At 45.1% G+C, this 15,237-nt stretch overlaps 1 protein-coding gene across 1 annotated transcript in view; it reads right to left on the reverse strand.

Moving 5' to 3' along the window:
* The window catches only part of LOC121272533 (inositol-trisphosphate 3-kinase C-like), a 59,043-nt gene that overhangs the window by 11,910 nt on the left and 31,896 nt on the right, over positions 1-15,237 (reverse strand). Inside the window, exon 2 of the mRNA XM_041179151.1 lies at positions 1,302-1,401. Coding sequence (XP_041035085.1) covers positions 1,302-1,401 — 100 coding nt within the window. The remainder of the gene's footprint in view (positions 1-1,301; positions 1,402-15,237) is intronic.

Raw genomic sequence — 15,237 nt, forward strand, 5'->3', positions numbered from 1 at the left:
AACCACCTCCCTCTAATTGACAGTGTCTGGCTGGGCAGCATGGAATGACATTACTTGAAAGGTGAAGAGGAGGTCTGTTACTGAACCTCCCCCATCCCAAGGGATGGTAAATATCAGTCAAATACAACTGGACTAATGACAGCTGCACCTCAAGCGTGTAGCTTTGAGACAGAAGTTTGTGGGTTCAAACTCCATTCCAGAGACATGAACACAAGATCTAGGCTGATGTCCTAATGCAGTGCTGCACTGTCAGAGGTGATGTCTTTCAAATGAGACATTAAATCCTCTTGGGTGAATGTCAACTATCCCACAGCACCCGATCCCATATTTCACAATGAGCGGGGGCTGGGGGGGATTATCCCCCAGTCAATATTTATCCCCCAACCAACATCACTGATCATCAGATCATCTGGTCATTATCACATTGCTGTATGTGGGATCTTGCGCTGAAGAAACTGCCTGCCTCGTTTCTTACATGTCACAAGAGTTGTATTCATTGGCTGTAAAGCATTTTGGGGCATCCGGAGAATGTGAAAGGAACTGTCTAATCACCAGCTTTCCTTTCAGGGTAACTGACAGAGTAAAAGAGAAATCCCAGCTGGACATCACATCCTTGAAAGGACATTACCACAGATGCAGGATACGTGCCTGACTATAGCTTCACTATTCTGGGGTGGAATTAACCCTAGATGTGTGTACTGGTCAGCTTATTCGAAGAACCTGCTGGTTACTGTCCTGGGAAAGATGAGGAGGCTCAGCCTGGCAGTATTTTACAAAGTCACAGGACAGTATCAAAAGAAATAGTATTGAATCCATGTGCCGTCTGTCCCATTCATCAGTCACTACTTTCCCCTTCCTCCAGCAGGAGCATCCCTCTTGCACAATTCCACAGTGCCTGCTGACACCAAAGTGGACATGCTTCAGGAGTGAGCTGAATGGAGCAATGCCAGGCTGCTCAACCACAGGGTGCATCACAGTTGAGTCTGATTCTGTCCTAACAAATGCAGATTCTCGATTTCAAGCTAATGAAAACTGAGATCGGGAGTGGGAAGCCTTCCCCCACCCATCAAACTCCTCCTAATCCAGACAATCCATCACTCCCAATGATGCAGGCTGTGATCAAACAAACTAGAAAGGGAGAGGTTTCATTGTTTGCTTGACTCAGCACCACCCCAGGAGACACGTTTACCCTGTGAGCTATTAGGGAAACCTGGGCTGCCAGCTCTCACTGCTAGTCATTCTCTGGGCAAGCGCTGAGGTAGGGGAGCGTACACTGACATAGAGTATCCAGGGTGCCTTACCTGCATGACCTGCTAACTGCACCCAGGGGTAGCGTTTCTTGAAGGAGACAACAAACGGGGACCAGTGCACCATGGTCTTCAGCTTCTTCCACGACTTGTTCTGCAAAAAAAAAATGATGTTTAGACTAAAAAAAAAACCACTGAACACCCCCCCCCCCCCCCACACACAACCCAAAACTACCGTTCCACCCCCAAAACCACTGAGCCAACTCTCCCCATCCCACATGGAAACCTCTGTCCCACCCCCAAGTGTCCCCACCCTATCCTGCAACTAAAGCAGCCAGCAACGGGTGAACTCGCAAGGCAACAGTAAGAACAACTCGTACTTATTTAGTCTCTTTAACAGTAAAACAGCCCCAGGTTCTTGACAGAAGTGATTATCAAACAAAATTTGACACCAAGCTACATAAAGAGATATTAGGACAAATGGCCTGAAACTTAGTTAAACAGATAGGTTTCAAGGAGCACCTTAAAGGAAGAGAGAGAGACAGAAAGGTTTAGGGAGGGAATTACAGAAGTTTGGTCCCAGGCAGCTGAAGGTTGTTCCATATTTTGAACACTGATATATTTCAGTCCTGAGTAATCGACTGTACAGGCAGTATTCAATGGTAGAGCTAAGAAAATCTGTGTACAAGGGGCTAGAATTAGAGGAGCACAGTGATCTTCAAGGATTGTGAGGTTGAAGGAGGTTACACAAATGGGCAGGTGGTGGGTGGGGGGGTGGAGAGTGCAAGGTCATGGAGGAATTTGGAGACAAGAATGAGGCTTACAGTCCTCTAAGAACTTTGGACTACTAACTAAACAATCTGCTATTATCAGCAGTGACAGACAGTCCTCCCCATCTGTGTGTGTTTTATTGACACTGCTGAGGTTAATGCTCCTCTGAATCTTCCTCAAACTCCAAACACAGTCCTGCTGCCACTCTCTCCTCTTGCATAGGAACATCTACCTCAGTCTTTACCAGGACTTTAGATAATGTAGTGGTCATGTTACTGGATAAACAATGCAGAGAACAGTAGTTTAATGTCCCCTCACCTTTGCCTTTCAGTTGAAAAAATGAAACAAATTATAAACCAGGCCTATACAAACAACAGGGAAAACAGGAGCATTGAACCCCAGATGCTGTCATACTGTGTTTGGAGAACTGTGAGTATTTAAGCTGTTTTTTTTTTTCGAGGACTCTTGCAGCCAAGATCACAACTGAAAATTGTGGCATTCCCTTGTGTTCTGAACTAACTTAAAAACTTAGCCAGCTACTTCTAACCCTAGAGATAAACACACAAACCACACAGCCTCTTACTAAGACTGCAGTGTCACTTCTGGAAAGCTAAACACAGCTTTCCTCATGAGAGTTGGTCTTCAGAGGACAAGGTGCCAAGAGGAAGCGTTTATTATGTAACCACGCGTTTGATTTCCGGTGACTATCGCTAATATGTGCTACACGTTCTGCCTGAATAGTCGCCATGCATGTCATCCTAGCACTGCCTCACTCGGACGCTTCTGGACACAACGGTGAGTCTTCTCAAGCTGATGCTGCCTTCTGCCAGCTCAGTCTCCCCTGTGCAAGTGTCCTAAATTACATGCGCAGCCTAACTCACCTATTCAATGTGGGCAGTCCCTTGCATACCTGTATGCACGCAGAGCCTCACACACATACTGCTGCATTAAATTACATCGATCTGTGTAACCTACTAACAATCGTGTACCATCACTTAGCTCCCCCATCCCCAGATAACAACACACCATCTACTGTTCGCCGCCTTTCCCAATTCCAGATTATTTACACGAACTGGGAAGAGTTTAATGCTGATCCAGGTCTGAACACTGACCAGCAAATTTCAACCCTCCTGTCCAAAAAGCATCCATTGACCACGACTGGATGTCCTTTAACCAGCTCCTATTCCTGCCACCCCTATAAAACCCTGTGCCTTAACTTTCATTGACAAACACCCACCCCACTGCCCCCCACCTCACCTATGCTGCACTTCAGCCAAAGACTGAAAAATCCAAGTTCACAACATTCACCAACTTTAATCATTCCACCATCATTTCCTCGAAGCTGCTTTGTTAAAGTTCGACAGCATTCCTGCTGGCTGGATGAAAGGAGCCAATGTTTTTCTGATGTTTGATCCCAGTTTGGGGTCCTTCATTATGCAGCGATCCGGGAGGTGCACATCTGGGTGTTGGGCGAATGAAAGATTGGGATTGGCTGGGATGTCGAAAAAACAAATTGCCTTTCGAAGGTCTCTGGCCATTGGTGGCCGTGCCTTCAGCTGCCTGTGCCCCCGAGCTCTGGAATTCCCACCCTGAACTTCTCTACCTCTCTCCCCATCTTTAAAAAGCTCTTTACAACCACTCCCTTCGACCAAGATTTGGTCACCTGTCCCAATATCTCCTTATACAACTTGGTGTCAAATCTTGTTTGATAACGCTCCTGTGAAGCGTCTCGGAACATTTTACTGCATTAAAGGTGTTATATAAATGCAAGTTGTTCATGGATGAGGTCCTGAGGATTCCTGGTGGCTGTGCTTTCCAAAGTTTAATCAGACAGTGAGCTCAGTCCCATTAACTGCCCACTCCACATCTGGTAGTAGGCAGGCACCACAGGCCATGTAACCAACAAGTTCAGTCCAATAAACAATTAATCAGCAGCCCCATCAATTGCTTCACAGGAGCTTGTCTGAATAAGTCAGCCATTTTCACAAATGATCAACGCGTGAAGCAATTTTGGGTGTTTCACACTTAAGGTGCAACATTAAATGCACCACTGTATATTTTAACACAGACATCTCTACACATATGGCAGATGCCGACTCTTGTGATGTCCTCTGCTGCTGAGATCCAACACGTTGCACTTTTCATGAAGATAAAAGCAAAAAACTGCAGATGCTGGAAATCCAAAACAAAAATAAAAATAAAAATATCTGGAAAAACTCAGCAGGTCTGGCAGCATCTGCGGAGAGGAACACAGTTAACGTTTCGAGTCCGTATGACTCTTCAACAGAACTAAGTAAAAATAGAAGAGAGGTGAAATATAAGCTGGTTTAAGGGGTGAGGGTGGGACAAGTAGAGCTGGATAGAGGGCCAGTGATAGGTGGAAATAAGCAAAAGATGTCATAGACAAAAGGACAAAGAGGTGTTGAAGGTGGTGATATTAGCTAAGGAATGTGCTAATAGGTGACATTAAGGGTAGAAAGCAGGACAAGCAAGGTACAGATAGCCCTAGTGGGGGTGGGGCAAGGGAATCAAAATAGGCTAAAAGGTAGAGATAAAACAATGGATGGAAATACATTTAAAAATAATGGAAATAGGTGCGAAAAGAAAAATCTATATAACTTATTGGAAAAAAAAGGGGGGAGGATCGGAAAGAGGGTAGGGTTGGAGGAGAGAGTTCATGATCTAAAATTGTTGAACTCAATATTCAGTCCGGAAGGTTGTCAAGTGCCTAGTAGGAAGATGAGGTGCTGTTCCTCCAGTTTGTGTTCAGCTTCACTGGAACATTGCAGCAGGCCAAGGACAGACATGTGGGCACGAGAGCAGGGTGGAGTGTTGAAATGGCAAGCGACAGGGAGGTCTGGGTCATGCTGGCGGACAGACCGAAGGTGTTCTGCAAAGCGGTCACCCAGTCTGCACTGCACCTTTCGTCATGTGAACAGCCTTCAGATTGCAGCAGACCCACTGTACCATTGCACAGCGCAGGAGGAATGTTTCATGCACGCAAAGTCAGACCTCTAGGAGATGGGACTCCTCCCTTGTGTTGAGAAGACGAGCAATGAAATGGAACATGCCAGTAGCACAACATTCTTCTGTTCTGAGATATGGTGCTTTATCTGCACATAGGCAGCAGCATTCTCTCTCTGATACACCACTCTCACACTTTCAACTTTGTACCAAGGTAGCACTAAGAGTCAGGGAGGTATTGCTCCCCTTGTACCCCTTATCATAGTAAGATGTCCCAAGGTGCTTCACAGGAGTATTATCCAACAAAATTTGATACCAACACATATGACATTAGGACAGATCACCCAAAGCTTGGTCTAAAAGGCAGGTTTTAAAGACAGTCTTAAAGGAGGAATGAGAGACAGAGATTTATAGAGGTAATTCCAAAGGTTAGACCCTTGGCAGGTGAAGGCACACCCAGCTAAGATGTTCAAGATGCCAGTATTAAAGGCGTGCAGTTAGCGCAGAGTGTTGTGGGGCTGGAGGAGATTACAGAGATAGGGTGGGGTGAGGCCATGGAGGGATTCGAAAACAAGGATGAGAATTTTTAAATTGAGATGTTGCTTAACCAGAAGTCAGCGAGGGCAATGGGGAAAGAGCGAGAAAGCACAGGGATGGCAAAGGACATAGGGAAAAGAGGGGAAAGAGCACAGAGGCAAAGGAGGGAAAGAGAGAGAGAGAGAGAAAAATCAGCTAGGACTGCTGCTCCTCACTAGACAATGACGTGTGCTGACTGAAAATGTCGAGCAGGAAACCCTAGAATCATAAGGAACAATGAAATATCCAAATGGAATTGAGGCAAGGGGGACAGACACTCTGGGGTTTAATGGAAGGATGAGGTAACAAGGGTTGAATTGCCTTTCCCTCCTCTATCTGTCCATATCCAATACCACGACAATAGCCATGCTCCTAATACTCACTCAACATTCATACAGAACTGCCACTGGGAGCGAGGTGTCACATTTAATCAATAGGAATTTGCTTTCTGAATGTGTAACTTGGTGCAGGAAATAAGTCGGAAAAAAGCCCAGTGGCCTGTTCTCAAACCAACACATTAGTACAATTCAGTCAGCCATGGTGAGGATAAGATCCAAGTGGCAGGGGGGAGCTTCAGTCTCCATCTGGTGTGATCCTGAACCTGTCTCTCACCCTGTTATCATCCTGCCCTGCACAAGCTGAGTGCTGGTTCAGCTCTGCTGCAGCTTGCCTGTAACCAGTGATGACACATCTTTTCCATTACAGCCCATTTGTGGTTTCTGCGGATCTCTCAAGGTTTTTTTTTGTAACACAATAAACACAGCATAAGTTGCAGCAAATCTGGCAGAAACCACATCCACAGCGAAGGCTTTATTTTCCATCTACACAGCTGTGAACTGAAACATGGATTTAAAAAGGCCTTCAGGAACAGCGCAAACTGTTGGGTTGATAAAACGCCATTCACTGCCAGGTCAACGAGTTCACACAGCAACACCGAGACATGTTGGGACAAGCCAGTCACTTGAAACATTAAACTAGGAATTATAAACTTGCAGCCAGCAATCTCTTCATTCAGATAAGCATGTATTTGAGCTGCCCTTAACAACAATGTGCATTTATATAGCATCTGTAACATAACAAAACATCCCAGGGCCCTTCACAGAAGTAATTCACCGAGTCACAAAGAGGTTTCAGGGTAGATGACCAAAAGCTTGGTCAAAATGGTAGGTTTTAAGAAGCATCATGAAAGGAGGAAAGAGAGGTAGAGGGGTTGAGGGAGGGAATTCCGGAGCTTAGGGTCCAGGCAGCTGAAAACATGGCTGCCAATAGTGGAGTGATGGAAATTAGGGATGCGCAAGAGGCCAGAATTGGAGCAGCACAGCTATCTCAGAGGGTTGTTGGGCTGGAGAAGGTTGTGGAACTCTGGAGATACTTGGCAAAACCTTGAGTGGAAAAGGAGAGCAGAATGCATTTTGCACCAGAGTCAGCTACACTGTCAGTGACAGCCCGGAGACCAGAACACCCCTCTGCTTTCAAAGCTGTGGAAATGGTCCCCTTTGGATATTTCATAGGACGCCCTTGATGCTGAGATGTAAATGAACAAGACGAGAATACGAAGCAAAGCTTTCAGCAAGTTGAGCATATCTCTGACGACCCTTGCTGCCTCTCCTCCACCCCAGTCCCGCTTTGTTACAACATATAGGCCAACTCATATTCCAAGAAGAAATGGCTAGAACAAGTGATAGGTGCAACGGGTTCTTCTGCCTTCAGCATCAGCCAGACCAGCAGATCAGTCAGACTCCCTTCCCCTTCCACGCAGCAGCAAAATCCTGCACCCCCGCAGTAAGCAATCCGACACAAGTGGAAGGTTAGAATTCAGCAGAACGGGTACTTGAGATAACTTCGCAAGACACCGCACCCCACACCCATACGCAGGGAACCTTCTGTACAGCAATGCAGCATAGCAGGGTATGGGGAGTGGTATTTTCCATCTCAACCCCACGTGGCAGGACAGACCTGCCCACACCCTTCCCACTGCCTTGAATCTAAGAGCCACAAACAGGGACACGCATCAGCAGAAAGAACCACAAAAAAACAAGCATCAGTTACAGGTCCCTTAACCAGCATCCAAAATCCTGAAGGACCCAAAAATCAGCTACATTCAAAGCTGGCGCCCTGGGTAGCAATTGGAATAAAACCCTTTTATTATTTATTTTTCATACTTTATTTTATGAATTATAAGTACATGCTAGGCCTAGGATCCAAAATCCGTAAAATCCCCAAATCCGGCACACGTCTGGTCCCAAGCTTCCCGGATACGGGGTCCAGTATCTATAATAATAGCATATCCTCCACACTGAAAGCATCAGGTTTCTAAAATCCACGGTATTTTGTTTCTGTACCAGTGCCCTGCTATCCATATGAAACAAGAGTACATCAGGCTGGTGGTTATGGGATCGGAACAGCAACTCAAAAGCCACAAGTTCAAATCCCGAAGCAAATTGTGAAATTCAAATCAAAAGAACCATAGAATTAATACTGAACAGGAGACCATTCAGTCCGTTGTTGCTTGTACTAGTTCCTTTCCTAAAAGCCCTGCAAATTTCTCCCTCTCAAGTACTTATCCAATTCTCTTTTGGAAGTTACTATTGAATCTGCTTCCACCGCCCTTTCAGGCAGCGCATTCCAGATCATTGCAGCTTATTGCGCAAAAGCATTCTCTTGATCCTCATTCTGGCTCTTTTGATAATATGTTAAATCTGTGTCCTCTGGTGACTTCTCCTTCCTGCCTGTGGAAGCAGTTTCTCCTTATTTATTCGATCAAAAACCCTGTGTGATAGATTGCAATCAAGATCTGGTAACTTGAGGGTTGGAACCAGAAGTGAATGAGCACAAAAACATGTAGAAATCCAAGCTTTCCTTTAAGGAAGGAATCCTATCGTCCTTACCCAGTGACTCCAGTCCCACGGTGTTAGATTCTCAATGCAATCTGAAGCAGCGTGACTCATGTTGTACAACAATCACTGCTCAGGCAGGTCTATCACCTCCTGTGTGCCACTGCGAACACAAGCATTAAAAATTGGGCTTCACCAACATGCCAAGAAAAATAATCCAACATTCCCATCATACCCCCTAACTTGACAGGTGCTTTCAGTCACAACACATACAGGAGGGACAAAGCATTAACCAGCTTCACCAAGCATGATTCAACTAGTGACCTCAGCTGCCCGAGAGAACACGGAGCATTCCTGCTCCATGTGGCTAACAGTCTGATTAAAAACCATTCAGTGGTAAAACTCCACTACTCACTGATTTGACAGGCTCCAGGAGAAAATGGTTTCAACAATTACAAGCGATCACAAATCCTTGAAGGTTTATTCCACAAGAGCTGAGCATTTGAGCGGAGAATTCAGAGGCAAAACCAGGGGAAAAAAAATCATCAACTCCAGATCACAATCGCCACAGATGAAAAACAAAGAGAATGCTGCAAGGCAGCTGCTGCGACTAGGAGTGCCCCCTCAGTTAATGGTGCAGCCTGAGTCCTGGCTTTATCCCATGTCTCAGGGAACGTCACTAAGACACTCCCCTCAGTACGTGAAAGACAGCAGTGACGCTTGCAACAGCTCATGACTGATGATGTCAGAAAGCGACCTTGGCTCGGTTGTTTGTTTTTAACTCACCACTTTATGGACAGGATCAGGGCACCGAGTTTCGGTCGAACCTCACTGACCAGCCCTGTCTGGCCAGAGCTTCTATAATAATCTCATATGCACCCAAACTGTCAGGTGTGGCCAAGCTGCCCAAGCTGCTTCTGCACTCAATGAGAAGGATCTTTCTAAACACAATTGCTTTCTCTCTACCAGGGAAAGCAAGTTTCTAGTTGTGGCAGCTTTGAGACAAATGCTCAGAAAAATTACAATTTCACAAGATTTGATGATTCCGCCTCCCACTGAAGATTGAAGTCCAATTCTTCTTAGGCAAGAAACTGAGATACAAATTACCAGCCCATTACCCAACAAACTACACGGCAGTCACTATACAACAGAGATTGGTACAGTACGTACACAGCATTAAAAAATACAGCTAAGCTTCTTTAGGCTCAGGACTTGTAAAATTACTTATTATAAAGTGCCCAATTCAAACCACAGGACTGAAAATGGCTGTATGACTGCAGAAATTGTTATTCTAGTTCCTAATTACTAAGTTAGGATTTTTTCATGTAGTTTCTGGAAATGGATGAGCTCATGATAGCTATTTCCTCAGCTTTGCCTCCACGCCCAAATACAAAAGGTACACAACTATTAATGTAGCACCTTTCACAACCTCAAGGCACCCAAAGTGCATTCCAGCCAATTAAGCATCTTTTGGAATGCAGTCACTGTGGTAACAGAGGAAATGTGGCACACAGCAAGATCCCACAAACAGCAATGAGATAATGGCCAGATGTTCTGTTTTAATGCTGGTGGCTGAGTGGTAAATATTGACCAGGGCATCAGGGAGAAATCCCCTGCTCTTCTTCAAAACAATGGGATATTTTGCCTCCAACTGAGAAGTGAGGTGGGGCTTCAATTTAATGTTTCAGTACCATCAACACTGCATTGAAGTGTACGGAAAGAGAGCAAGATACTTCCAATACATTAAACAAAGCAGTCAATCTGACGTATTCCAGCCCCAGGCCCACAGATGATTGAAGTTGTGGTAGAAACACCAGTGTGCACGGTAATGAAATACTCAAGTGTAACAGTATGTGAGAATTACCATATGCTGACCTGCCCTACGGTGTTGGGTGCTTTGGGTGTGTGTGCACAATACAAAAAAAACCCACTGTGCCAGAGTGTCTCAGAGGGAACGACTGACGCTCCTTGATTGATGTGCCTTTAGGGATAGTTCTGCCGACACCAGGTGAGCAGCTACACATCCAAACTGAAAAGGCAATACTAGGTTAAGCTACACTGCTAAAGAATCTGGTATTCATTGGATATCACCATGAGGCTGGCATCACTGGTGGGCACATCAGGGACAGGAAGAGACATCACGACTCAGTGTTAGACAGAAGTTCGATTAAAGAGCGTTTGGGGCAGTGTGTGTCACAGTTTGAGTCAAGAAGCACAGACTCTACTTACCTACCCCACCCACTAAGATCAATTCAAGCATCGGACTAAGATTAGAACAGGAACTGAACCTAGGACCTCTGGATTTGGGTGTCTCAGGAATACCAAGGCATTACCAAGCCATTTGGGAAACATTTATTACCAAGCCATTTGGGAAACATTTATCCTGATCTATCGAAGTGTTCTTTTGCATTGGGCTGCAATTTCAACCTCGTAAGCTAACTATTCGATCGATTATCCAAGGAGGACTACTTGCTGCACTTCATACTCTGAACTTCTTTTAAAAGAAAACCTCATGACTGCAACAGACAGGAGAGACAATGGCATAGTGGAAATGTCACTGGGCTAGTGATCCAGAGGCCCAAGCTAGTGCCCCAGGGACATGGGTTGAAATCCCACTATGCCAGCTGGTGGAATTTAAATTCAAATTAATGGAAATCTGGAATTGAAAGCTGAAGTCAGTAACAATGATCATTGAGTGTCAACAAAACCTATCTGGTTCACTAATGTCCTATAGGGAAGGATCTGCCATCCTTACCTGGTCTGGCCTAAATGTGACTCCAAACCCGCAGCAATGTGGATGACTCTTAACTATCCTCAGAAATGGCCTAGCAAGCCGCTCACTTGTACTGAGCCTCTCCAGGAAGTCATCAGGTGGGCTGCAGTGGTTTAAAAAAAGCAGCTCACCACCACCACCTTCTCAAGGGCAATTAGGGATAGGCAATAAATGCTGGCCTTGCCAGTGATGCCCACATCCCAATAAAGAATAAAAAAGTCCCCAAATGTTGGTGACTGGAAGCAATGCAAGAGCAGAAAGGCTGATGTCAGTATGAACCATGCTGCTTCCTATCAGTGAGCTGCAAAGAGCCTGGACTGGCACACATTACAGCAATTACATTACAACAGTTCACAAAACCTAGAGCTGTAGGGAAAGTCATTACAAACCTAAAGGAATTGATGGGTTAGAGTTACCGTAGTCAGAACAGGCAAGGGTACTGGGAAATGGAGAACAGGTTGGGGGCAGGGGGGTAGCGGGAGGCTGATAATGGGCGAGGTAAACTCAAAACATTAGAAGGAATTACTACGATAACATCTGATGACTTTCAACTGTAATCATATCCTTCCCGAAAAACTGAAAAAACAAAATGAGTAACAGAAAGTAAGTAATGTCCATTCCATTGTTTGAGGGGACGGAGTAAACAGAGGAAAAACAAACAGGAAGGAATAATTTCCAGCACATGGAGCAAATCTCAGAGGCCAAGAGAATGAAAAAAAATACCGCAGATTCTCAGGCTGACTCCAAGACGACAAAAACACAGAGTTTCATGTTGCTATTCGATGAACTGCACGATATTACAGGTGAACAGTTTATAAATGGACACTGTATGAGCCAGAGAAAAGGGACAGGGTAATGAGAGATAGAATGGGGTGGAGATTATTAAATCACCAAAGTGATGCCGGTGCAAGCTAAAAGGAGGTGATAATGAGAGAGATCAAAGGAAAGGGATATCTGGAGGATTTGTGAATGGCCACAACAGAATAATAGAAGGAAAAACAAAAAATGCTGGAAAAACTCAGCAGGTCTGACAACATCTGTGGAGAGAGAAACAGAACTGACATTTCGAGTCCATATGACTCTTCTTCAGAGCTAAAGAGAAGTAGGAATGTGATGAAATTTATACTGTTTAGAGGGGTGGTGGGGGAAGATGGAGCAGGTGAAGCTGAATACAAGATCAGTGGTAGGTGGGGCAAAGGAGAGGTTGACAAAAATGTCATGAACAAAAGGACAAAGAGAGAGTTAATGGTCATGGTAAGAGTTATAAAAGACGCTGATAGTGGCGTAAAGGTAAGAAAGCGGAATGTGATAATAGCAGGACAAGGGTAAGCACTCTGAAAAGAACATGAACAGTAACAGATGGCCTTTGTGGGGTGGGGGGAGGGGACAGTGGTTGGGGGGGGGGGAAGGGATCGGAAATGGGATAAAAAGTGGGGGGGATAAAACAATGAATAAAAATAAAAATGAATAAAAATAAGTGGATAAAAAATAAAAATGGTAATATTGAAAAAAGGGATAAAAAAAAAGGTTAGATAGAAAAAAAAGAGTTCATGGCCTGAAGTTGTTGAACTCAATGTTAAGTCTGGAAGGCTGTAAAGTGCCTAGTCGGAAGATGAGGTGCTGTTCCTCCAGTTTGTGTTGAGCTTCACTGGAACAATGCAGCAGGCCAAGGACAGACATGAGGGCATGAGAGCAGGGTGGAGTGTCGAAATGGCAAGCGACAGGGAGGTCTGGGCCATGCTTGCAGACAGACCGAAAGTGTTCCGCAAAGCGGTCACCCAGTCTGCGTTTGGTCTCTCTAATGTAGAGACCACCACATTAGGAGCAGCGAATGCAGTAGACCAAATTGAAAGAGGTGCAAGTAAAGCACAGTTTCACCTGAAAGGAGAGTTTGGGCCCTTGGACGGTGAGGAGGGAGGAGGTAAAGGGGCAGGTGTTGCACCTTCTGCGATTGCATAGGAAGGTGCCTTGGGAAGGAGATGAGGAGTTGGGGGTGATGGAGGTGTGAACCAGGGTGTCCCAAAGGGAACGGGCCCTACAGAATGTTGACCCAGTTTTTGGGGGGGAGGGGGGAGGTAATTGTGTGTTTGGTGGTGGCATCATGCTGGAGTTGCTGGAAATGGCAGAGGATGATCCTCTGAATGTGGAGGCTGGTGGGGTGAACAGCGAGGACAAGGGGGACCCAATTATGGTTCAGGGAGGGAGGGGAAGGTGTGAGGGCAGAGGTGCGGGAGATGGGTCGGACACAGTTGAGGGCCCTGTCAACCACAGTGGGTGGGAAACCTTAGTTAAGGAAGAAGAAAGACATGTCAGAAGCGCCATTTTGGAAAGTGGCATCATCAAAACAGATGTGACGGGGGCGAAGGAACAGAAAGAATGAGATGGAGTCCTTACAGGAAGCAGGGTGTTCAGTTCTGTGGAAGGGTCATGAGGACTCGAAACGTCAACTCTTTTCTTCTCCGCCGATGCTGCCAGACCTGCTGAGTTTTTCCAGGTAATTCTGTTTTTGTTTTGTGAGGAACTGTAGTCAAGGTAGCTGTGGGAGTCAGTGGGCTTGTAATGAATATTGGTGAACAGTCTATCACAAGAAATGGAGGTCAAGAGTTCCAGGAAGGAAAGGGAACCGCAGGAGATGGACCATGTGACGGTGATAGAGGGGTGGAAACTGGAAGCAAAATTGATACATTTTTCCAGGACCAGATGAGAGCATGAAGCGGCATCAAAACAGTCATCGACGTACCGAAAAAAAAAGTGTGCAAGGGGGCCTCAGTTAGACTGGAACAAGGAATGTTCCACATACCCCATAAAGAGACAGACATAACTGGGGCCCATGCGGATATCTACAGCCACAGCTTTTATTCGGAAGGGATGGAGCCAGCTGCAGATAGTGCTACAAGCTCCAGCCAGAATGGTGATGACTGGCTAAATCCCCATCAATGACTACTCTAAATGACTGGGCCTTGTTTTATATAGGGTGGATGTAATTATCCACCACTCAGTGCATTCCACTACAGAAAGATTCCTGGTTTTATCGGGACGTTTTGCTATAGTTTTGCTCTCAGGTTCTGTGGGCTATTGTTCAAAAGGTAATAACACCTACTTTCAATGTCTCATGCATTTCAGACAGTCAAAATATTATAATTTTAACACTTGCAGCTTCTTCAGCAGTTATTGTCAGTCCTATACTGTCCAAACACGCATATTTACCACAGATCTACAAGATGTTACAGGACGGGGAAAGGGCAGGAGAGCCGGGCAGGGGTGAGGGGGAGGAAAACTATTGTAAAACCCAAAGGGTACAACACAATGCACATGCTGTAGTGCTATCACCAATTTGACTGTGCTTGTGACAGAAGCACCATCCACTGAATTAGTATCTCCTTTCTCATTTGTCATTTTTTGAAACAGTCCATACTGATCACACAAGAACAAAAGCATCATTTTCCCTCAAGTTCGATGAGCTCAGTTTCAGAATTGACGGTGGAATTTCCCAGTTCCACAATGAACAGTTTGCCAGATTTCTGCCATTTTGCTGAAACTACAACCAGATAGAAGCTTCAGTGCTTCAACTGGGATTAGGGTTAACCTTGAAGCAGAACCTGCAGTATTCCTGGAGTCTCACGCTCACTTTTACTGGAAAAGGAGTCGTGAGAACCATCAGGAGGTCACAGAACAAGTAATACCATAATCAGTGGCCAAGAATGATTCTGTATTTTAGAATGATTACCCTTTGATAAGTGACTGGAGAGGGAAAGAAATTGGATTCTTTACACAACCTCTCTTTAGTTCAGGTTGTATCTAAATATTTACCAGAATGGAGAGGTTATACCTATCTGGCTGGGGTCAAATTCTCTAAAATAAAAAGGAGGTTGAGAAAGAAAGATCTTTAAAATTATGAAGAGGTTTTCTAGGGTAGACATGGAGAAAATATAACCCCCACCAAACTAGGGGATATAAATATAAGGCAGTCACTAATAAATCCAATAAGGAATTCAGGCGAAACTTCCTTACCCAGAGATTGGATAGAATGTGGAACTCACTAGCACAAAGCAGTTGAGATTAATAGCATAGA

The sequence above is a fragment of the Carcharodon carcharias genome, chromosome 34 (genome assembly GCF_017639515.1).
Source record: "Carcharodon carcharias isolate sCarCar2 chromosome 34, sCarCar2.pri, whole genome shotgun sequence".
Lineage (NCBI taxonomy): Eukaryota > Metazoa > Chordata > Chondrichthyes > Lamniformes > Lamnidae > Carcharodon > Carcharodon carcharias.